The sequence below is a fragment of the Choloepus didactylus genome, chromosome 1, assembly GCF_015220235.1.
Source record: "Choloepus didactylus isolate mChoDid1 chromosome 1, mChoDid1.pri, whole genome shotgun sequence".
Lineage (NCBI taxonomy): Eukaryota > Metazoa > Chordata > Mammalia > Pilosa > Megalonychidae > Choloepus > Choloepus didactylus.
The window spans coordinates 232,661,812-232,687,873 of record NC_051307.1 but is presented as its reverse complement, the minus strand read 5'-3'; the positions used below and the strand labels follow the sequence as shown (position 1 = coordinate 232,687,873).

General features: G+C 37.2%; 1 protein-coding gene across 5 annotated transcripts in view; it reads right to left on the bottom strand.

The window, feature by feature from the left end:
- Positions 1–26,062, bottom strand: part of CNTN4 (contactin 4) — an 824,548-nt gene that overhangs the window by 319,253 nt on the left and 479,233 nt on the right. For all 5 annotated transcript variants that reach the window (XM_037800525.1, XM_037800543.1, XM_037800528.1 and 2 more), the window contains 2 exons: positions 17,759–17,885; positions 5,734–5,909 (listed from right to left, as the gene is read on the bottom strand). In XM_037800525.1, the coding sequence (XP_037656453.1) occupies positions 5,734–5,909; positions 17,759–17,885 (303 nt within the window). The remainder of the gene's footprint in view (positions 1–5,733; positions 5,910–17,758; positions 17,886–26,062) is intronic.

The following is a 26,062-nucleotide window of genomic DNA, read 5'->3' as shown; positions in this document are numbered from 1 at the left end:
GTCTAACACTAAATCAATTATGATAGCATCAAGAAAGCCAATAACTAAAAAAAAGAGAAACAAAAAATATTTTTAATGATGGATGTACTATATTAAAGGTTGTAAATGCATTTAAAAAAATCTAAATTTGTGTCTGCAAAGGAAACATACTATCGACCACTACATCCATGTTTTAAACATGAATTCGATTACGAAAGTACCGTTTCATGTGGGATAGAGGGAACCAAGCATACAAAATGTCATGATAATGGGCATCTGCTGGGGGTTAGTGACCAGGTTCCAATGCTGGCTCCACCCTCTACCCCTTGGTCCTTGGGGAAAGTTCTTTCACCTCACTAAATCTCAGGCTTTTCACTGATAAAAATAATACCTATACTTCTTTGAGTTATGTTGAGATTTAAAGGGGATAATGCTTCCAAAGTGCTTAGCATACTCTCTGACATACATTAATAAAAAATTATAATAATAGCTAACATTTACTAAGCCCTTACTGTGTACTTGGCAATGGTCTAGGTGTTTTACAAGTATTAATTTTATTTGATCCTTACAACAATGCCTCGAAGGAGGGACAGTTATTAACCCCGTTTTTTGGCTATGGAAACAGGCAGAGCGAGGTGCTCTGTCCAAGGTCACAGGGTTACAGGAGGAGCTGAATTTGAATCCAAATATTATGATTCCAAGCCTTGTGCCCCTACCCACTACACCTAAGCAATTAATGAATGTTATTTATTATTCCTGTTTTAAAAATACAGGACAGGGAGGGAAAGAGAAGGGAAGCAAAGAGAGGAGAGAAAGGAAAAGAGAAAAGCAGCTAGTGCTTAACTTTCTTATGCTAGTAACTAATATGTGAATTTCCATATGCTTTATAATCTGATCTGTGTAACATGAGAGAAGTATAGTTATCCCCACTGTAGGGATGAGAAGTCTGAGTTTTAGAGACATTATGCGACGCCTAAAGTGAAATGGAGCAAAGAACAACATTCTTTTCCCTCTAAACCTAGTCAATACGGTATGCCTACTCAAGCCCAGGTTCCTACTTAAAGAGAAAGTGATTGGCATATTTCGTGAATTTACAAGTATGTATTAGAATTTACTTTTAAAAAAAAATTGAAAGCCATATCAATACATTACAGATAAATCTGCCCTGCTGAGTGTCTGCACACAATGATTCTCAAACAGATTTAGATTGGGATGCCTGGCTGAGTAAGTAGGAAGCTAGGGTGATGAGGCTATAGCACTTCATTGGTATAGACACAGTCTCTGGAAAAATACCAACCATTAAGCTGTGGAAAGTATGGACTTAAATCTCCTCCAATCCTGGCTTTATTTTCTGAATCAGGATGCCTATGTGAGAATTAAAAGAACATCCACAAAACAGGAATAATAATGTTTACCTTATAAGATTGTTGTATGGATAAAATTATATAAAAGTTACAAATGTGTGTTGAAAACTATAATATGTTAAATAAACATGATGGAATTACTTTTCATTGTAAATGCAGGGGAGGCTAAAGCAGAGGATAGTCAGAGTGCTAGAAGCTGAAAGGCTGGTTTTTCTTCTTTGCTCTGTCACTTATTAACTGTATAGTAACAATGAGTAATTCAGTTATCTAACCTTCAATTTCATTTAAAGAAAGATACAGGCCAGAGACCTTTAAGATCCCTTCAAGCAGTAAAATCATAAGATTAAAATGAAGAAATATTATCACTTGCATATTATAGTGCAATGAGTGTGATCAAAAGGCAAATTTTTTTTTTCTCAAAGATTATGAAAATGCTTGGGGTGAAAGAAATTACTCAGAAACATTCAAAAGATGTCATGGCCTGGTTTTGCATTGTATTACTGAAAAGGCATTTTATTTTAGCCATGCGAAAGTGATGTTTGAATGAGGACATCTTGACTCCTAATTTAATAAAAATAGAAAACAAAAATGTAGACATTATAGATTCTCAGATGTGCTGGTTGGGATGTATTATGTCCCTCAAAATGCCATGCTCTTTGATACAATCTTGTGGGGGCAGACGTATCAGTGTTGATTATGTTGGAACCCATTGATTGAGCGTTTCCATGGAGATGTGACTCAATCAATGAGGTAAGATCTTTGATCGGATAATTTCCATGGAAGTGTTACCCCACCCATTCAGGGTGGGTCTTTATTAAATCACTGGAGTCCTATAAAAAGACATCACAGAGAGAAGGAACTCAAAGCAACTGAGAGTGACATTTTGAGGAGGAGATGCAGCTAAGGGAGGACAAAACACCCCAAGAGCAACATTTTGCAGAATGCCATTTTGAAATGCAACCTGGAAGCAAGTAGATGCCAACCACGTGCCTTCCGAGCTAACAAAGGTTTTCCAGATGCCAATGGCCATCCTTCAGTGAAGGTACCCTACTGTTGATGCCTGACTTGGACGCTTTACGGCCTTAAGACCGTAACTTTATAACCAAATAAACCCCCTTTATAAAAGTCAATCCATTTCTGGTGTTTTGCGAAACAGCAGCATTAGCAAACTGGAACAATGGTCAAGAGAGTGACCTCTAGAAAATGACCATGTGTGTGGGTTTATGAAAATATATTATGTCCACACTAGTTGTATACATATAATTTCTTTGCTGTACTACTGAATGAGCAATTAATAAAGGAGTTCCTTTATTCATATATTCATATTCTTTTAGACTCTGGAGATATACGAATGGAAAGATAGACTCACCTCCTACAGAACTTGGATTCTATCATAGGAGTCAAATAACACATGAGAAAAACATACAAAATTATTATAGGATGTGTTAAGTCCTAATGAATGAAACAGAGAATGCTATACAGAAGTAGGGGACTGGAGAAAGGGAGGTGGTGGAAAGGAGAAGAGAGGATTGTAATTGCTTGCTGTTATTCTGTACTCTGGAAGCTTTCTCTGAGGAGGTGATACATAAGAATTGAGGACCATAAGTAGTGAACCACGTGAAGATCTAGGAGAAAATCATTCCAGGCAGAGGGAAAGAAAATATTAAGGGCTATAGTAAAAGAAAAATAATTTATCATTTTTGAAAATTAAAATTGTATCCTGGTAATGAATGTAAGCTTTATTCTAAGTGCAGTAGAAGGCATAAGGCAAGAAAGTGAAATAATCTAATTTACATTTTTCAAAAGATTACTCTGGCTGTTTTATGATAAATGGTTTAGAGAAGGGCTAGAGAAGACGCAGGTAGTAGCAGATACATAAAGAGAACATCTTTATTTTAGCAAGTTATTTGGCAAAACTTCTCATTACTTCTTTGGGTACAAGTAGGGGAAATTGGGGTTCAATTATATAGTATTTGGGTAAATTTGTAGTTGGTTGAGTAAGAGTATGCAAAGAATATTGATTTAAAGGTTTGATCTCATCTTTATCGAAGTTCTCTAGTGGCATGGTGCCCTGCCCTGGTCAGCATGTTTACCAATTATTTGAATGAACACATGCTTATCAAATTTTCCACTGACACTAAACTAGGAGGACAATCAATATGTCAGTTAAAAAAAAATAAAAAACAATTTCAACTGTGTTGAACAAAAGGTCACTACCCAGAAGGTGAATTTAATAGGGGATAAATATAATATTCTGAATTTAAGTTAATAAAATAAACCTAAGGTAGCTCTAGATGAATAGAAATTCATGAAAAATCAATCTAAGGTTTTAGATGACTATATGCTTAAAATAAGGTTACAATATAGGGCAGCTGCTTACAGAATATAGTGGACAGCATTCTCAGCTACATTACTTGAAGTTCACAACAAGGGATAGTATGTTCCTAGTGTCCTCTGCAAAGGTCAAGTCACTTGGAATGGAATTGCATACATTTCTATAGGCCAAAATTTAAAGGATGAAATAACATAATTGAGTGTGTTTTAAGAAGACGGTTGTGGGGTAAGTATCACAGGAAGAAAAGAATTATAGGGCAAGGGACAAGATCACATTTTTATATATATAAAGTCAAACGAGAATCATACAAAAGAACTAGGGGTGCAAGTGACAGAAATGTACATTTTGGCTCAATTTTAAGGAAGGGATTTTGGGTTTGTGTTTGTAGTTGTAAACAACAAGAGCAGGCTGCTATGGATACAGATGCTTTGCAATGATTAGGTGAACTCTCCATAACTATAGATTTTCAAGTGGAATGAGTATCAGCAGGGACACTGAGGGTGGCAGGAATGCCCCCATCACACAGGAAGTGGGATGAGCAGGAGTATTCCAAATACTGGTCCTCAGGTCAGCCCATCACTAAATGAGTATGGAGCTTTTCCGTAGGTTAAACTACTCTTTTAAAATGTCTGTCCTTGAATATGAGATTCTGTCTTTCCTATGGTTTTGGTAGTAAAAATGCCTAGACATTTATGAAATAGTATTAGAGTCGGTCATTTGTTTTTAAATATCATACGTTACAAAAATAATGAGTTATCAATCTCTATGTTTTTTGATGTTGCTGTTGTTTATAAAAATATCCCATATTATGAAATCCAAAAAATCAAAGAAGGACAAGTTTAATTGAATACGGAGGTTTTTCCTACTTTGTGAGTCCAAAATTCTATGATTCTTTTCTAAAATGAATCCAAGATTCACTTGTCATTAGAAAAAATAAGTAGATATTAGACATATTAAATTGAGAGAAATAAACACTTTGTCCTGCAGCACTCAATCAGACACATTATCCTCCTATAATTCTGTGTACCTGAGAATATTTAGAAAACTATCTCCAGAGACACTTACAAACAAAATAATCCTGTGTATACATAATACTTAGAAAATTCATTTCTCAACTAATAAAAATGCAACCAATGACAATAATAGATTAAGCACTGGATATTAGGTATATTTGCTGTTGAGTTCCCAGAGAAGATTTTGTTAATGAGAATATTCTACAGTGTTACTGCCAACAGACTTTGTAAATTACAAAACCTTCAGCATTAACGCTCTGCTATATAAGTTGGGATTTTACACAAGGAAATATAGAATCATACGCAAATACGTAAACCCTTAAAAAAAATGTAGCTAAACATCAATCCTCAAGGGTGCCTATACTCAACTGTGTACTGATGGCTCTTGCCTGGATTTTATTTTCAATTTGCTATTTCTAAATTCTACTTCCTTTCATATGCTCCTGGCCTTTCATTAAAAGGTGGTCTTAAGACATGGTAATTTGTTTTTAAAATGTTCTAAATTCTAAATATAAAGGTTGGTAACATTTTGATTGTCTCTACTTTTTTGTCATTATTTTACTTGTTTTTAAAAATTTTCCTACTTCATGAAATTTTTAAAAATAGGGAATTATAGGATTAATTGACCACTAATTTTTCCAACTCTGAGTTTTACACTTAAAGTACTTATACGGGCTACTAAGTTACTTAATGTTCAATCGCTTGCTTATACACACCCTCTCTATACTATGTATGTGTGTGTGTAATTTTATTGTGTTTGAAAATGTGTGTGAATTTACGTGTTTATAAAACAATATATAACCAAACTCTCATATAATCAAAACATCTCAATCCTTATAAAAGCAGAGCATACTTATTCCTACTCATATTTACAATTTATCCTACAAACAAGATTTTTCCCATAGATGACAAGGGTAAAGAAAATCACTTAACATATTAAAAATCTGTTTGGTCTGTAAAAAGAAACTATTTTAAAAGCTTATTGGTACAATGGTACAAAAATTCAAAGTAACACTTGAAGCATGATATAATTGCTACTTACAAGCAAACTGAAGCTTTGCTTCTCTGCTGACAATTGTTCCAAATGAGTTTGTTGCTACGCACTGGTACGTTCCAGCATCTTGGGTTTTATTGGGGTTATTGATCAACAAGCTGCCTTCAACAACACTGTAGCGGAAATCCATACCAGTGTCAACATCTGTTCCATTTAACTTCCACCTATAGTAGAAAAATGCCAGAAGATAAAAACCTTGCAATATTAATCAATATTTCTGAATTGCCTAAAATATATAAAAAATATAAATGGCATGAAATATCCTTTTTTGACTTTTTTAAACCACGGTAAAATATTAGAAATGTTGTATACAACAGTGGTGGCATCATAAATGCTTGCGGCCAGAGCATGGAGCATGTCCTTTGAAATAAACAATGACATTAAAATTTTAACACCTGTTTTTATGACCACTTATGATGCTACAAACACTTTATTTGTGTGTGTGTGTGTGTCTGTGTGTGTGTGTGTGTGTGTGTTTAATTTCCCACAGCACTTTGTACAATTTTCTTCAAATAGGGCTCCTCAGTAAAAGTCCTTTTTCTGGTTTGCAGTCATTTTTTAAATGGGTCTATACAGGTGACAGAACAAATCACTTTCAGGTAGATTGCTGAACATTTGATGAAATTGCACCAGAGTTGCTTTGATTTCTTCCTTAATATGACTGAAATGGTTGACTGCAAATCAGAGCAACTCTACTGCTCTACAGCTGTCTTAGGGACCAAACTAACCTTACCTATGGATCCCTGTGAAGATCTTCTTAGCCATAGGCATCACAGTAAACTGCAGATCAGGCCACTGGATAACTGAGCAGAGTTCTGTTGTCCTTCTGTTTGTTTACTTGCATCACTTATGTATCTGACTATAGTATTTAGCCAAATGTATTAGCTTTAGTAGAATGCACACATTTCAACAGCAAAACTTTAGAAATGAGATCTATGATTTTTTTTTTTACAGCCAATAAAATTCCAGAGAGTAAGAATTTCAACCAAATTGCCTACCGTGAAGTCACCTGAATATTTATAAACTTTTGAGCTAATACAATTCAATGAGTATTAGTCTTAGGTCACATCCTCCCCACCCCTCAAATTCTACACAGCATTAACAGGTAACGAAGACAGCACCACTGAAGTTTCTGAATTATCAAGAGTCTCACAGTTGCATTCATTTTGGGGGACCAAAAATTAAGGAAACATTGCAACACAAAGGAAATTGATTCAAAGCAATAACATGAATAGAGTTAGAGATATTCATTTTTTTTAAATGAAATTCAGTTTTATTGAAATATATTCACATACCATACAATCATCCACGGTGTACAATCAACTGTTCATAGTATCATACAGTTAAGCATTTATCACCCCAATCTATTTTTTAATTCATTTTTATTGAGATATATTCACATACCATGCAGTCATACAAAACAAAGAGTACATTCAATTATTTACAGTACCATTATATAGTTGTGCATTCATCACCAAAATTAATTTTTGAAATTTTCATTACCACACATGCACAAATAATAAGAATAAAAATTAAAGTGAAAAAGAACAATTAAAGTAAAAAACAACACTGGGTGCCTTTTTTTCCCCCCATTTTTTCACTCATCCATCCATAAACTAGACAAAGGGGAGTGTGGTCCATATGGCTTTCCCAATCCCATTGTCACCCCTCATAAGCTACATTTTTATGCAATTGTCTTTGAGATTCATGGGTTCTGGGCTGTAGTTTGATAGTTTCAGGTATCCACCAGCAGCTACCCCAATTCTTTAGAACGTAAAAAGGGTTGTCTAAATTGTGCGTAAGAGTGCCCACCAGAGTGACCTCCTGGCTCCTCTTGGAATCTCTCTGCCACTGAAGCTTATTCCATTTCCTTTCACATCCCTGTTTTGGTCAAGAAGATGTTCTCCATCCCACAATATCGGGTCTAGATTCCTCCCCAGGAGTCATATTCCACGCTGCCAGGGAGATTTGCTCCCCTGGGTAAAAGACATTCATTTTATCTCACTATTTAATTTTGTGTGTTTGTGTGTGTATCTGTGAGTGTGTGCACATGCACACTCATCCATCCTTTCAAAACATTTTGGGGTACTTTGATAGCTGGCTGTGCACAAGTTAAAGGCATTTAAATGAAAAAATGCTAGTTAGTGAGAGGAGGTGTTTAGAAGTGTGATTACTTTATTTCTATAAGATCTTTTGCACACTTCAAAGTGAACCTCCTTCAGATTTCTCTATGCTCCTTTATGTAGGAATATTGCCTTCATTGTAGATAATTATATTTAAAGCTATCTCTCCCACCAGATTTAATATCCCTAACTGCTTAAGGGAATGGTACCTATCTAAATCACTCTTGTATTTTCCCTTTAGCCACCTAGAACTTGACGCTCTATTGTGTTCAACAAATGCTTGTTGAATTTAATTGACTAAATATTTTACTTCTTCACTGGATATTTTAGCCGTGAGCATACACAATTTATAAAGCATCCTAGCACACCACAGAAGAGTATATTCACATCTGTGGCTTTGAAAATACAAAAACTTAGAAACATGAGGGATGGGAAAGGTGCACCAGAATCACAAAATGAGATATATCTCTTCATGTGTTTGTTTATAAGAAGGTGGGTATTATAAACAGACATTATTCTCTCTGCATTCTGACATAGACAAGAAAGTAATAAACAATCAAGAGATAACGACAGCAGTGTTATATCCTTGCAGCCCTATGTGCACATGAATCTCCAGGGTTGTCTACCTGCTCTACACATTCTTCTGAGTCAGCTGATCACGTCTTGGCCATAACTCTGACTTCAAATGACAGTACAGCAATTTAATATGACAAATCTAAGAACTCAAAGAGGAAACTGCAATATGTGAGCTGCAAGCAAAGTATGCGATTAAGAACGGGGCCATGTGAGCCTTTTTAGAAAAGTGCTTGCGGGAATAATGGGAATACCTCTGTAGGTTTGTCTCAACCAAAATGAGCTGCAGAAAGTCTGTTACTCTACTTTCTTGGCTGCTTTCACATACAAATAGCAAAGGTAAAATAATTATTTAGAAAATAAAGTGCTTTCTGTGAAATGCATTTGAATCTCTATCACAGAGTACTACACGAAGTTTCACTGCAATACAGTCACTGTTCATTCCAGTGGAACGTGGACTGCATTGAATTCCTTATTTTGTTGCATACTGAAACACTCTTGAAACATTTATGATTTATTTTCAATGTCTGAAGACTCCTTTAAGTATTGGCATTATAGAAATGATGCTCATTTGGAGCAAACAGAGATTTTCCCAAGAGCCAAGGCAAATTGGTGAGCTTTACAAGCTTATTTCTGAAACTCCTGGGGAGGCACGAACCATCTCTCTCCAGGGGATCGGTGTGGGGGTGAAAGCAACCAAAGAGACACTGGAAAGCTCTGGAAAGTACAATTTGGTGATCTTGCTAGGAAGCTGTCTATGGGATTTGCTACAGCAAAACCCTCTTTCTTTGTTAACTGTTTCTTCTTGGCACAGAGGGGCAGGACCTGCCTGGGATTTGCTGTCTGCAAACTCAGTTGAATATAAACCTCACAACAAAAGTTCTCCAACCAAGTGCTAGAACATTCCTTCTGTCAAGAAAGGGATGCTGAGTGCAATAATAAGTAATGTCTCTTGTCCTTAGGGAACTTTAATACAGGGAAGTCGGTACAAGTCAAAACTTCTCAAATTTTTCTGGGTCTAGGTCAATCCTTTAAAAATTGAAGGGTAGGAAACAATGAAAAGAGAAGTCTCAGTTGAGGGAATAAACACAAAGAAGACAGGTCGTTTGGAGTGTCTGAGGGAAAAACCTAATGCTGAAGATCCCCATGGAAAGCTCACCTTGGAATTTCTACTTGTCCTTCCCCTTCAGTCAGCCTCAGGTCTGAAAAGTTTAGCAAGAAGAATGCTTAAGAATACTGATCTCTCCATTCTTTTCTCTTGTGCCTTCTTTCAGCAAGGGTGGGGGGTGGTGGTGGTTTAGGTACAATTCTGCCATTACGTTACAGTGGAACTGCTAAAGGTATAAAGGAAAACAAAATACTCTGCAACCAACTACTTGTCCTTTTGATTAACTGTTTTGTTCTCTGCTTTTCCTAGCCATCTTTAAAAACATAATAGGTTTCTGTTCCACTTCTTGTTTTAAATAACAGGGCAAGTCCCTATACTAGTGGCACAACGTTACAAAAGCAATGTTAATTAAAGGTCACAGTTTGGGGAAAAAACAATGAAGCAGCATGCCAAATTCTCCTGCAAAATTTGTTTTTATTTATGCCTAACGTGAACTTACACTTGGCTCTGTACTGAAAACTGAGGCCAGTTAACTCATCATTTAGAAACCTTTGCCTCTTGGCACTTATTTTCACTGCATAAAGCATTTAAAAATGTTGGATTTAGCCTTGAATTTAACATATTATAGGGAGAATTACTGCGCATCCTGTTTTGCCCAGGATAGTGCTGGGTTTACACCTGCTGTTCTAGAATAATTATTAACGGTGGCCTTTCACTCTCACAAGAGTCCTAGTTTGGATGATAAATTATCTGTTCACCCTAATTATAGGATCCATTAGGGAGCAGTTATGTTTTTTTCTTTTTCTTTCTTGAATGCACTTTCTTTTCTTATCCATATGGCAAAAGACTATCTGTCCTCCAAATTCTGTGAAATATCTCCATTATTGTGAAACTTTCACTGGCGTCTGCTTTCCCCACCCAAAACAGACTTTCTTTCCTGCAGGATGGCTTAGAATTTAGACATCCTACTTTAGCACTTAGCGCATAACACTATAACTATTTCTACATCTATACATTCCCAGATACGATCACACTACTTGAACATGTAATTTATTTATCTTTGAATGTCTCAAACCTAGTGCAGTGCCTGGTACATTGCAGCTGCTTAATATAGTGGTTTAAATACTTTTCTTAAATGACTACATATTTTCCCAAGTCCTAATATATACCACAGTCAAGGCAGAGTTCCTATGGGGATTCTTGGACAGAAGCTCTGCTACATCCCTCAGGTAATCCCTCAGCCACCTCCAAGTGCCCTGGGATACACAGTTTGAAAAACACTGGGGTACTTTGATGAATGATGATATGCTGGACGAATCCATGAATAAATAGACACACAAATTCTAAAATAATTTCTATGTTAATCCTGCCATTCTTTAATTTGTGTGAATGCCCTTTACCCTCCACCTGTTTGAAAATAACCAAATCCCATTTCTTCTGTGACTCCTTCCTGATGGCTCCAGTGTCTCCCTCCCCTAAAATATAGCACATATTTTATATTTCTTTGGTTCTTACATATTCTTATTTATCAGTTATTGGCTTAAAGTTTTTATTCTTAAATTCGAATAGAAGCAAAATAATATTTGTGTAATATATGGAAGTATAAAGAATCATGAGGCAACGAATATCTGTGTCTAGGAAAACGAGTGTTATTCTGAAGTCCCTTCTGTCCTGTTTGATTCCAATTTCTCTTCTCTATTTTGGCTTTTTTCAATACCTTGATTTTCTTTGTGATTTTACCCTGTACACTAGTATCCTTAAAAAAAAAAAGGATCCATTTTACCTCTTTTTGAATTCAATATAAATAGAATTATACTGTATGTGTTTTTCTGTGACTTGCTTTGTTTACTCAAAATTATATTCCTGTGACTCATCCATGTTGTTCTGGCTCTAATTCATTCATTTTCACTACTGCATGGGGTTTTGTTTATTTTCAAATATGCTATGAACATACTTATATATACTGGGTTACAGGGTCTGTGCTTCTTCAGCCTTCCAAACATAAATGCTGTTTTTTGACAATGGCTTTTACCAAGTTATATGCTTACCAACAGTGTACAAGGGATCTGTTTGCTCTATATCTTCACTAACGTTAACTTCTGTCAGTATTCTAAATTTCTGTCAATCCAATGGGTTTGAAAGAGTGCCATTTTAGTTTTAATTTGAATATTTCTGCTCATTAATGAGACTGATAATATTTTTCTGTTTACTGGGTATGTGGCTTTCTTTTTTTGAGACGTATCTGCTCAAGTCCTTTGCTAATGTTCTATTGGGTTACTTTTCATTTACAGTTTATTTTTTTAATTTAATTTTATTGAGAGATATTCACAGACCATACAGTCATCCAAAGTGTACAATCAGTTTTTCCTAGTACCATTATATACTTGTGCATTCATCACAATTTTTGAACTTTTCATTACCAAACACAGAAAAAGAATAAGAATAAAAATTAAAGTAAAGAAGAATACCCAAAACATCCTATACCCCCCATCCCTCCCTATTGTTCATTTACCTTTTGTCCTCATTTTTCTACTCATTTGTCCATACACTGGATGAAGGAAGTGTGAACCACAGGGTTTTCACAATCACACGGTCACACCATGTACGCTATATAGTTACACAATTGTCTTCGAGAATCAAAGCTAGTGGGTTGCAGTTCAACAATTTCAGGTATTTCCTTCTAGCTACTCCAATATACTAAAAACTAAAAAGGGTTATCTATATAATGCATAAGAAAACCTCCAGAATGACCTCTGTACTCTATTTGAAATCTCTCATCCATTGAAACTTTATTTTGTTTCATTTCTCTTTCCCCTTTTGGTCCAACAAGGCTCTCTCAATCCCACAATACCAGGGCCAAGCTCATCCCCGTAAGACATGTTCCACATGGCCAGGGAGATTTACACCCCTGGGAGTCATGTCCCACATAGTGGGGAGGGCAGTGACTTTACTGGCAGAGTTGGCTTAAGAGAGACAGGCCAATCTGAGCAACAAAAGAGGTTCTCAGGGGGTGATGCTTAGGCACAATGTATGCTCAGCCTCTCCTTTGCAGTAACAGACTTAAAAAGGTGAGCCCCAGGATTGAGGGCTTTGCCTTCTAAATTGGTAGCTGCAATGCTTGTGAGAATACCAGTAATTCCCCAGGTGGGGAAGCTTAATATTTCCATATTTTCCTTCAGTCCCTCAAGGTGACTTTGCAAATACAGTTTTATTCTTTGTCCAAATTCCTCTGGGATGTATCGGGGATTCACACTAACCTGTAAAAACCAACCAGATTTCACTCCCTATTCAGTTCTACGTAATTATGGAATTTGAATAAACTAAACATACAAGTTAAAATAAATAGTGCACTACAAAAAATATAGATTTTGCACCTAACAAACATCTCTTCCTTTGGTCTCACACAGAAGTTGAAGTTGTAAAACACTGTCAATATTGTCCTTTACCCTTTAGTCTGATTTACCTTAGTCCTAACCAAGTCCATTTCATTCATATTTCTAATTGAAGTCTGATCTCTTTTACAGACTCTTTACCATTTGTTGTATGGGGTAATGCTGACATTTATAGGTGCCAGACTCTGGCTGTGAGTCTCAGGTGTCACATAGATACCCAAATTTCCAGGGATCAACCATGTTGTACACAAATAGCTAAGCATCTTAAAATTTAGAAACAGCCATTACAACTCAGGAATATATGTGACTGCTCTAAGAGCTTACAACCTAGGAACCTTTACCATAAGCCTTCCCCTGATAACCTGCACTCTCAGATTTAATTATCAGAGTTTGCACATTATAGTTAGCCCATATTAATGAGGCATTGTAATGCTTGTCTTTTCATTTCTGCTTTATTTCACTTAGCATACTGTCCCCAATGTCCATTCACCTCACAACTTTATTCCTTCTTGTAGCAGCTCAATATTCCATTGTATGTATATACCACAGTTCACCATTCCTTTTATCAGTCAACGTACCCTTAGGCCACCTCCATCTACTGCGAATTGTGAAAATTGCCACCATAAATCCCACTGTGCAAATGTCCATTCATGTCCCTCTTTTCAGTTCTTCCAGGTATATACCCAATAACAGGGCTGCAGGACCATGTGGTAACCCCATGCTTACCTTCCTGTGGAGCCACCACATTGCTCTCCAAGTGGGCTGCACCATTCTACTTCCCCACCAGTGGTGATTAGGTACATCCCTTTCTCCACATTTTCTCTAGCACTTGTATCCCTCTGTTTATTTTTAGACTGTTTTATTCACACACCATACATTCCATCCTAAGTAAATAATCAATGGATCCCTGTATAATCAGTTATGTATTCACCAACACTGTCTATATGAGGACATTTCCATTTCTTCCACAAAGAAAGAGGAAGAGTCAAAAAAAAAAAAAAAAAGAAAAAAAGAAAAAAGAAAGAAAAAAATGACAACTCAAAAGCAACAAAAGAAAAAACAAAATTAAAATGAAATACAATAAAAAAGTCAGACAATACCACCACCAATAATCTCATAACCCTCCCTTATTTCCCCCTTACAGACATTTAGTTTTGATATATTGCCTTTGTTACACTTAATGGAAGCATATTACAATGTTACTGTTAACCATAAACTCTAGTTTGCATTGATGTACTTTTTCCCAATACCATCCCATTTTTAACACCTTGCAAAGCTGACATTCATTTGTTCTCCCTTAAATGTACATTTTAATATTTGTACATTTATTCACAATGTTTGACCACTCTATGTTTCACTAAGTTAGTCCATCCCAGTCTTTATCTTCCATCTTCCCGTTTGGTGTCCCACATGCTCCCAACCTTCCTCTTTCATCCACACTCACAGTCATCTTTGTTCAGTGTCCTTACAATGTTGTGCTACCATCACCAAATATTGTGCTATCCATTTCTGGATCTATACAATCAATCCTCTTGAACATTCTATACTCCTTCAGCATCAAATGCCTGATCTTTACCCTCTTTCCATCTCCTGGTATCTTTCATTTCTACACTGTACCCCAAACCTCTCTTTCCTATCTGTTCCTAATTGTCTGTAGCACTTCCTTTAGTATTTCCTGTAGAGCAGGTATCATGTTCACAAACTCTCTCAGTGTCTATTTTAAACTCTCCCTCATTTTTAATTCACTTTTACTGAGATATAATCGCATAACATACTGTCATTCAAAGTGTACAATCAATTGTTCACAGTATCATCATATAGTTGTGCTTTCATCACCACAAAGTTTGAACATTTTCATTACTCCAAAAAATAAAATTAAAATTAAAATGATCAATTTCTGAACCTTTTCCTTACTCCAAAATAAAAATAAAAGCAAAAAAGAACACCTAGATCTTTCCATCCCCTCTATCTCACCCTATTCTTCATCTAATTTTTGTCCCCAGTTTCCCACTCATCCATCCATACACTGGATAAAGGTCTCCATTTTTGAAGGACAGCTTATGAATTCTTCCTTTTGGTCTCCAAGTGTCTTTATATCCTTCATCTCTTTTGTCGTATTTTCTTTCAACTTGCAGATTTGATTTAGAAGATTTGTTTGAACATCTTTAATTCATTGTTTCAACTCCTGAATCTCACTTGAGGTGTTAATTTGTTCCTTTGGGCCATAACTTCGTGATTCCTTATGCGGCTAGTGATTTCTTGCTGTCTAGGCATCTGATTTTCTTGATTAGTTTATTCTGGAGGCTTTTTTCATTCTTGGGTTTTCTTGTTGGTTTTCTTTGATCTCTATATTTCTTTGTTCCTCTTGCTGGCCGCTTGTCAATATTCCATTGCACTTTCTGGATTGTCCAGAAGATGGCACTGTTTGGTAACTTAATTGTCCTCAAAGGCTGCTTTGCCTCTGAGCACAGACTGTATCTACACAGCCTGAAACTGCAGGATTCCTATGCCCTCACTTTGCCGACCAAAATCTGACTCGACGTGGGGCTATACCCATGGCAGAGTACTCCCTCATCCTACCCAGTACTCCAGCCGTCCTTAAGGCAAGGAAACAGCCATGGTTGCTCCTTCTCTCAAGGGCGTGGGAAGTGTTTTCAGACCCAGGGCTGGAAACACAGTCTCTGTCCACATTTTCTCAGTCTCTCTGTCCCTCACTGACCTGGGCATTGAAGTGTCCTCCTCTGTCCCCCGGGTCTTCAGACAGTGGGGGTATTTTTCACTGCTGTGGGAGATTTTAAAATCTGTGTCCCTGGTGGGAGGGGTCTCGTCTGCTGATTCTGTGCCTTTCCCACGTGTAGACTGAGTGAGGGGGAGGGGAGAGGACAGGCTGGTGTGGGATGGAAGATTCCTACCTGATATTTCTCCTCTTTCTTTAGTTCGGTATCTGCAGGGCCCTTCCCCGGTCTATATCCTCCTCCAGAGTTTCAAACAAAAAAAGAATTGTCCTTTTTTTCATTGAATCTCTGGAGAGGAGTTTTCAGTAGCTGTTCATACTGCCGTGTTGATGACGTCACCCCCTACATTTTTTTTTGTGGGAATTCTTTACATATTCTGGATATTAATTCTTTGCCAATGATACATATTAAAAATATTTCCTCCCAGTTTGAAGCTTGTATTTTTACTTATCTCTTAGTGTATTATGTTGAGCATAAGTTCTTAATATTAAGGAAGTTAAATATTTATTTTTATGATTTGTGCTTTCTCTGTCATATTTAATTCTTTCCTCCCTGAAAATCATAAATATGTACACTTGCATTTTCTTTTCAAAGTGCTGCAAATTTCCCATTTTTATCTTCCATCCATCTGGAACTGATTATTGTATATGCTGTGAGGTAGGGGTCTAATTTTATTTTTGTAATCACATGGATAGTCAATGTTCTAGTATATCTCTGTTTTCAATTTATTTCTATTATCAAAAATTTAAATTTATTTTTATCTTCAGAAGATAGTTTTCTTCTTATTTTTGATGTTTAATGTACTTGATTTTTATTTGGAATTACTAACACTTACGACTTGGTTTATTTATTCTTAAATCTAACATCTCCTACCTGGGATCATTTTTGTTCTGCTTAAAGTTACCTTTTAGAATTTCATTTATTGAGGATCTACTGGTAACACTTTCAGTTTCTGTCTGCCTGAAAACATATTTTTTTTTTCTAATTTTTAAAAGTATTTCTCCTAAACTTTAGATTCACAATTAGTTTTTCTCAGCATATTGAAGAGTCTACCTCAGTCTCTTGCTTCTTGGTTGCTTTTGAGAAGTCAGCTGCCAGTTTAATTGTCATCCCTTTGACAGTGATCTGTATTATTCTCTCTGGCTGTTTTTAAAATAATCTCTTCAATTTGGTGTTCTGCTGTTACACTATGATAGTTCTAGAGGAGGTTTTATTTTTATTTGTACTGCTTGAAATTCAGCATGCTTCCACAACCTGTAACTTGGGGTTTGTAATTAGTTCTGGAAAATTCTTAGTCTTCTCTTTAAATATTGCCTCTGCTCCATTCTTCCTTGTCTCTCTCCTTCTGGAACTCTGATTAGATGTGTAGACCTCTCTCTCTCTTTCAGTGTTTTGCATCTCCATGTCCCCTTCTGCTGCGTCTGGATGACTTCTTCAGAGCTACCTTGCAATTTGTGATTGACTCTTCAGCTGTGTCTTTCCTGCTAGTAAAACCACTCAGCGGAAGTTAGAGATAGGAAATTGCTTTTGCCTTACAGTCGCTTAAAGAGGCAAATGTATTCCTTGTTCACATTTACACTGAGGACGTAGCCCTTGGGTCCCAGGTTATTCAGTCAGGTGGTCTAATATCAGATTCTACTCTTGTTTGGGCTTTAGATTTATCTCCTGACCCCAGAATCCTCTGAGGCTCATAAAACCGAAGCTCCGGTTCATGCAGTTCATCAAGGTGGAAACTGCCTTTAGTGCTCAGTTTACTTCTCTGTGCTCCAAACTCAGTTTTTGGCTTCTGAGTATTTCTTACTTTCCTGCCACTTTACCGATGTGTTTTTAAAAGGTGCTTTTTATATTTCATTAAGGATTTTTAAGGCTTTCAGTGAGAGGGTCGATTAGGATATTTAATTGTCTATTGTCCTAGAAACAAAGTTGGGGTACTTTTCACGAACACAATCATCTCCTTAGACTTTGCAGCATATCCCACAATGCCCATCTAAGTGCTCTTCATGTAATTAATACACTATAAGTATTTGTTGATTTTAATAGTAGAAATTACATGCATAAAAACATGTTTTTAAGTCAACAAACCTGATATGTGGTTTTGGATTCCCTTTAACATCACAACTGAGCTTCACTTTTTTCTCCTCGGAATCCAAAGGGAACATGACATGACTTGGTTCTTGAGTAAAAATAGGGCCATGCAGTGTGTTGTCATCTGAAATGAGAAGAGAAAATGTCTAAAATGAAAGAAAGAAACTAACAAAAATATGATACTTCACAGATTTCAGTTTCACCCTCTGGATGAAATTTCCCATTGAAGACAAATCTTTTGTGGATTATTATGAAGTGGAGATATGGACTTTCCTTTTCCTTATTTATAACTCATTTTAGTAACATCTTCCAGACAGAACTACTTGACATCCTTTTTTTTTCTCCTCTACTGCTTATTGTTCCATTTGCCCTTAGCCCACTCTTTTACTTTGCTCACATTTTGTGCCTCCTACATCCTTTTTGTGCTGCTGTCATCTCAGAAGATGGTCTCACATCACAAAGTTAAAATTTCTCTGCTATGTAATGGGATAATTTAATTGGAAGCAAGCAATGATTTCATAAATGCATTAACAATGGCAAACAGCTCTACTGCTAAAAATATATGTAAAGTTTACTTAAAATAGCTATGTAGGCAAATAAAGAATAACCTAGAGCAGCACTTTTCAAATAATCTGTGGTGAAGGACAGTTTCTTCGTTTTCCCAACCTATTATGGACCCACGCATGGTGGCTTAGCATGAGTAGCACACAGCTGATACCACCTGTGACTCAGCACACAATTTCACCAACACCTAAAGTTGTCTATAACCAGATCAGTGACTTGAGTCCACTGATCCCGTGCTTGGATGGTGCAGTAATGTCAAATAGCTCTGAGATTCTAAATGCTTTCTTTCAATAAGAGAAACTAAATGCATGAAACTTATTTTGTCATGGAACAGTGACAAAGTTCATAGACCGGGACCAGTCCATGAGCCACATTTTAAGTACCAGTGGGTGATCTAGAGGGCATCTGCTTCTAGAGTACACACACCACATACACTGGCCAAAATGCATCTCGCCTTCTATGTCCATGAAAATGGTTCTTATTTTTCAACATCTATTTCAATATTTTTTTTCCTAGCATGATTTTGTAGACCCTCATCTTCTTCTACCCACATAATTCTTAAATTATATCACCCCAAGGGCACTTATCTTTTCTATCAAGAGTATTTGTATTTTTTTTCCTTGTTCAGACTAAAAACTCCTCAAAATTTTTGGTGTACCTAGTTAAACACAAAGCATTACTCATCAAGATTAATAACATAGCAGTGAGTTTGGTGGATTTTTTTCTCTCTAAGAGAGAAATATTTCTATTGTTGGCCCCAATTCCAAAATTATGTGGTCTATATAATATCAATCATTTCAGTTCATTGGTGTTCCCTGATTTGAATTTCATACGGAAATATACATTCTATTACTAGTAATTCCAAATAAGAATAAAACATAATAATGATTACCCAGGATGCAGCTGAGAGGCTGTGGATTAACATCTGTACTATTTCTCAATGTATCCATGCCATATTTAAATAACAAAAAGCATATTTTTCTGTGTATTTTGTAACAAGAATTGATAATAATGATGCTTAGCATTTGCTATAAATAACACATTTCATCTGAAGTTTTTATTTTCTCCTGGCTAACAAAGCTCGCTGCTTGGAAAATAACATTAGCATAAATGGAGAGGTATTTTAGTTCTCATCTAAGGAAATCTGCAGTCTTTCAGAAAGCCCCAATGAAGGAACAGATTTTAGACAGTTTAGCTATCCAGGTGTAGAAAACAGATACCTTAGATTTTAAACTGTTAGACCAGGTGTCGTAACATTTTTAAGGAAAAAAAAAAAAAAAGAGTTGCTTTATTTGTCCAGAATCTTAAGGATCCTGGAAGAGATGGAGTCCTGAGAGTGACATTCTTAGATGAAACATGGTGGGAGGCATCAGTAAGTTTGTTCCCACTCTGCGTTGTAGCCACAATGTGTCTTTCGAGTGTCTTGAAGATACATACGAAAACTTTGCACTTGCCATTTTCAAAGCCCAGGAGATAAAGCTCGCCCTCCCTTTTATCACAGTAATTGGTCTGTGTAACCAGAGGAATGGCCACAATTTTCAAACTACAGAGGTAAAATATCTCAGCAAACAACCAAGAACAAGGATTTCATGATCAGTATGAATCAAATTTAGACTGCCTGCATTATAATCATATGTTATGCTTGTTATTTTTGAACTCCAGCCCATAATGATTGCAGCAGAAGTATCTGGAGCCCATGAATCTGCATTGTAATCTAGCTCTCTGGGTGGTTCTTTTACACACTAAAGTTTGAGAAATACAAACACACACCGTTCTGTTCCTAGCTCCCCATTTTCTAAGAGCAGAACATCAACCAACATGATTTTAGAATATCCACTCCCAGACTTTATCTGTTGGGCGAAGTTGAACAAACAAATGCTTGCTTGATAATATTTAGAGAAGTAATTTTAGCACATGCTTGAACTAATAGTTGAGAGGCAACCTGTCAGGATCAAAAAACTCTAAAACTGAACCACACTCAGAAATCAGATGTTTTGTCAAGATCTGAGACGAAGTTTGCATAAACTAACCTTAGAATATGCATAGGTAAACTCCAGAGCTAAATGGGAGAACCCCCAAAAGCTGTACAGAAATGAAAAAGGACTCCTCAGGAAGACCCCCAAAATCCAATGATCCTTGGTTATATCTTATCCTCCCTTGATACTCCTAATATTCCTGCTGTAACGACCACTCTTTATTTATAAGTAATGAATCCCTTCTTATTTAAGTGACAGGTTGTTGGGACTCATATTTAAAATTTTGGATTCCTAAAAGGGGGAAAAGTCACCCCAGTGCCTCACCTGCCATTGAGAAGTTAGTAAAATGGGCTCAGGTTGTTATTAGAGATCCTTCCTCCCTCCTCAGAATTCCTGAAAATCATGGTGAAAGAAAGACCAAGGGACATTCCTGCTTGCAGACAGCCCAGATACAGTTATGGGTTCTAGCCCAATGATCTGAGCCCAAGCTTGGGGGATGCCATGCAGATGCGATTACTTGCACATTCTGATTTCCTGGGTTGTCTCCAATCAGTCACAAGGCTCACTTCTACCAGGTTCCTCCAAAGTTCCATATCACAGAAAATTCTTCTGAATAAGTTTCTCTGAGTAAACTCAATTTTTGTAAAGAGAAGGGAGTAGGTGTAGGTTAAGGATAGCCTCCTTTCATCTTTCAACAAAGAGTTGTAAACCTTTGGGTTTTCAAAAAAGAGATGAGAAGACTTCATGACCAGAAACTTTTTAATGTTAGAGGTCAGGCTACTCTTGCATTTACACTGAACCTCTCCCCCTTTTGTTCATCAAATATTAAAAATCATTGGAGAACACTGCTCTCAACCAGTGATTCTCAAATTCCTTTTTCTTTGTAAAATCTACTTTTTTTTTTGAGGAGACAAAAACAATATGTTTGTTAGTCAACTTCTTCTTTCATCCCAGAAATAAAATTTTGCATCATGGATACTCTTAAAAAATTTTTGGATCACTCAGAGAGGTGCATAGACTCACAGAATTTTAAATTAGATGAGTTAATGTAAATGATGTTTCTCAGGTGATATGCTAAAAATGTACTCTATTTATAACGGAAATAAAAATGTTTTCCCCCTAGAAATAAAATAACCCTCTAAAAAACAGTAGCAAAACATCTCTCCAACATTAGATGTCTCTTATTTTAGTTTCAGCTTTTGAACATCAATGATCTCTCTTGCTCTATCTCTCCTTTTTAACAATTTGAATTACTTGGCCCATTATCTGTATGTCTGCAGTGTTCCCTCCCAGGCAAGTACTTCTGCTTCATTGGGTTTTCAGAAGCTAGGTTGGGCTTGGCTATTGGAATGAAATGGGGCTGGCATGAGGTTTTCTGGGCTGAGCAGAGGAAAAATAAGACTGAATCGCAGGTGATGGTGGAGCCAAGGAGCAAAGCAGCAGCCCAAGTGTGAAGTCCAGGGGAGCAAGAGGACATAGCAAAACCTGTATTCCAAGTGAAGGGTCAGCATAAGAAAACATACATGAAGGCACAAGATAGAGGGAAAGTCGAACTTGGAAAAAAATCATTGATATTGAGTGCAGGTCCTTTTCCTTGGGTGCCTGTGAACAGTTTTAAAAAGTAGCTTAGAAGGGGAGAACGGGTGCTGAAGGGGTAAGCCAAATCCGTCAGCAGGCATGATCTCAGGATAAATAGTTCACCCATGGCACACTGAGAAGAAAATGTCAAGCTGTGCCTAAAATAATTATTTTTCAAAGTGTGGTCTAGGGGCTCCTTGTATCATTATCACTCGTCCGGGAGTGCTTGCTAAATTGTAGATTACCTGATCCCCTCTCAGACCTACTGGAGTTTTATTATCAGGGCTCAGGAAACAGCATTTTAGCAAACACCTCCATTGACTTTTATGCATTCTAAAGTTTGAAAACTACTACCTTTAATTATCATTTGAGCACAGATAATTTTCAGCCCTTAACCAACTAAAGATCAAAATGAAGAAAATCCACCCTGCAAAGTTTTGTTCTTTGCTTATAGATCATGCTGTAGCTAACAAACGAGATCAAAGAGAGGGCCATGTTTCACCAGCATGGCCGTTCAGACAATGCCCTTCTCTTTTACTGGAAATATTTTCCATCTGTTGCAAATTTCACTAACTCACCTCTGCTGGGAAAGGACAGAAATGCAATACTATGATTTCATCTTAGAAAACTAAAAATATCAGATTCAATTCTACTTGTAATTGCTGTGGAGTTCCCAGGTGTTGCACCTGGAGGCTGTTTAGGCCCTTAATCCTCATGGCAGGTATGAAGTACTGCCACAACAGCCAAGAATCTAGGCCTGCGACATATAGTCCATCTTGCTATGACATCAAATAGGCTGTTTGATTAAACACCTGGTCTTGGGCAGAAACATTTAAATCTCAATTTGGGAAGTAAATTCTCCTAATGGGGAACACAAGGCTCAGAATATAAACCAGGGAAGATGGCACGCATTTAGAGGTCAGTTACGACTGGGTCATATCTGGAGGGTCGGGACGCTGTTGCCCTGTGCATGCACAGAAGCATCCCCAAACCAAAATGGCTTTACTTGGTTGTGCCTTTTAAAGGTCCTTCTGCAGAGTCCTTCACTAACCAATACAGTAAACACCCTTTGTGTGTATTCCTTTAGGTGGGAGCATATTGCCTTATTGGATTGTAGAGCAAAGACACCAGGGACAAGGAAGGGGAAACTCTTCTGCTAAGCTGGTTTGCTCGGTGTGTTCCCAGAGGCATGCTCATATTTCACCTTCTCCCTCTTACCACCCACATCAGGAACCTAATAGGAAGAACCATTACTTATCCTGCCAGCAGAATATTCCAAGAGGGCACACGCAGGGCCCACTGTGTCCCGCTGTGTCCCACTGGCAGAGCCTTCTCCTTCTAATGATCAGGGAAATTCATTTTGGCTAAAAAACTGTAAAGTCAGCAGCATCTCTGTGGCTCAAAATTGCTCCCAAAATGTATTGGCAATAACCTAAGGAAATTGAGACAAATGAAATACTGTAGCAGTGATTTTCCCAAGCGTGAGAAGTCCTTTAAAATTGAATCACTGATTTTAGAAATGATGACTGGACAGCTGTCACTCTATCATTACCAATACAATTTATGATGTTAGTATTTATAAATTAACTATCAGGGGAAGTTCAAAGGCTCCAAGCAAGTACTTGTGTGTAATACTAGCCAATACACAACATTTTTATCAAATAAGTATTCCGTTTGATTGTTTGGTTGAATAGGCAAAACAAATAGAGCAGACAGATATGCCCGCCTAAAGGATCAAATGTTCCTTTCATTTGTCCTTGCTTCCAACTTCCTTCTTTTAACCCCTTCAGATAAGCATTTTAAACAATAAGAAATAGAGAAGTCTACCTACAACTGGCATATGTTTGAAGGCAGAGAGTGAAAGAAGATCCAAATGAGAAGTGAGCTCTTCTCACAGTATGTCTTTGTTGTCTGGTTAACAAAATAATGCTGCTGCCGTCTTACACTGTGTCAAAAAAAAATGAGGTCCTTATGGTACATAATGTCAGATCTTAGAAATGGTTGTAGGCTGCGGGCGGGGAGGGGAGCATTAGGGGATGAAAGTGGTCTCTGCTTAGGAGAAACTTTCGTGTTGCTGAAGGATTTGTAGGAGTGGCAAAGAAGAGCAATGAGGACTGTATCCACAAATCTCACACTGACTCTGACCTCAAAACCTGGCACATTTCAGGAACAATGGATCAATTACTCCTTTAAAAAAAGCAATTGGGTGATTCTGATGACAAGGCCAGGTTATGAAAAGAAAGATGTATTGTCAACAAATTCAAATATTTTCCAACTCATATGGAGGTAAAAACTGACCTGAAAGGATGTGTGGAGCTATTTATAGTTTTTGTAAGACTATTCATTTGACTTGATGAAGAATTATAATGTATTTGATTATGAAGTATTGAACCGGACTCAGCTGTGACTGTATGTAATACTGGTTGTGTTTTGTGCACCTTACAAAATCCAAAAAATTCTTAATTCTCAAACATTCCTGACCTAAAGGATTTCTGATCAGAGACTGCAGGCCGATTCCAATATTACATGTCGGGGACAGAACAGCGTGCAGAGTAGACAACGTTCTGCCCTTATGGAGTGTTTGTTCTAGGGGATTGAACAACAATAATCAGATAAGTATACCTAACTCTTTGCTTTATATTCAAACACATTACTATGCACTCACGTGAACAAGGTAATAGAAGCAGATATGCCTATAACTGATGCATTCTGGTTGAAGTCTAAGTGAGATTCCAAGTCACTAATTTACCAGCAATTGCTTCCCTAGTGACATACACATATAGTGAACATCTATGTTATATTTCCTGCTCAGTATCCATTACTCTCTTTAAGATTAGAGCATTCCACATTTTCTTTGTTGAACCAACCTCCACTCTCTCAATCTAAGTAGTTTGTACTAGAATAAAATACCCTGTCTAGTTGAGAAGGATCAAAAACTCAGGCCTACTGGGCCAATTAATATTTCATGGTTAAATTGGTTCTCAAGTATGTACCAAGTCTGACAAATGAGGCTCTATTCCTGGGCTTTTCATGAAATTACTGGGGGAAAAACTCGTTTGTCCCCCCCCCCCCCAGGATTGCTTGGTGGAAGGAAGCCTGGCACTTCCAAAGGCCCCCACATAGAACCTAAATGAGAATGAAGTCAAATCACAAGAAAGCAATTCAAAAGGATGGAGGCGGCCTGAGTTCTGATAACATCAACCGAGCTTTGCAACCAGTTCTATCTTGAGCAAGCTTTATCCCTGAGCTTCCCAGATATGTGAGTTAATGATTGCCTTTAAGCAAATTTGAGTTGGATTTTGCCAGCTGCGGCTATGTGACTTCAGAAAATAGAAAGGTGGATATTAATTTACTCAGTGGGTTAATTCTCCAAGTCATTGGTCCACCTTCTCTTCTTCTTATTTTCATTTTGACAGTTCTCCAAAGCCACTTGTATATGTGTGAATGAACACAGATACAAGTGGTCCTCAGAATTACGGCCAGCAAAGACCTCTTTCTGGACCTATTATTCATTTTTGTGCCTCCACCTCTATCTGCACACTCCTTGTCCTTGGGCAACTGCTTTCTAGACATCTACTCTTCTAATATTTCTGGATTCCTATGGCAAACTCCATCAAAATGTTTCTTCCCCATGCCCTTCCCTGCCACAAGACATTGCTTCCTGTTGGGAAAAATATAAAACTGTATGTTAATCCATTCTAAAAACTGTTAGATTCCAGCTGAAATTCATACACATTAATGGTGGCCTTCCGAAAAGACCATTGACCTAAAGCAGTGGTAATGCTGTTAATATGATTTGGTGTATTTTTTATGTATGTGCAAAAAGAATCACATAGGGAGCCCATTAAAAAATGAAGACTATGGAACTGCATCCCCTTCCTCAAAGATTCTGATTAGAGAGATTTGGGGGTGGGGTCCAGGCATGTACATTTCTATTATGGTGGGTTATTCAGATGCACGTGATACATGATCATGAACCACCATTTAAGGAACAGTGGGGAATTTCAGCAGTCACAGCAAATTACTTCAAGCACCAGGTGGCAGCTAGAACTGATAACCGAGGAGAAAGAGCACTCCAATGGTGCTCAAATCAAATACTATAATTGTCTCTCTCTTATGTTCTGGGTGAGCAGAGTGTCTCCCATCATACATGCTGGGGGATAAGTTTTTTTCTGTGCAACAG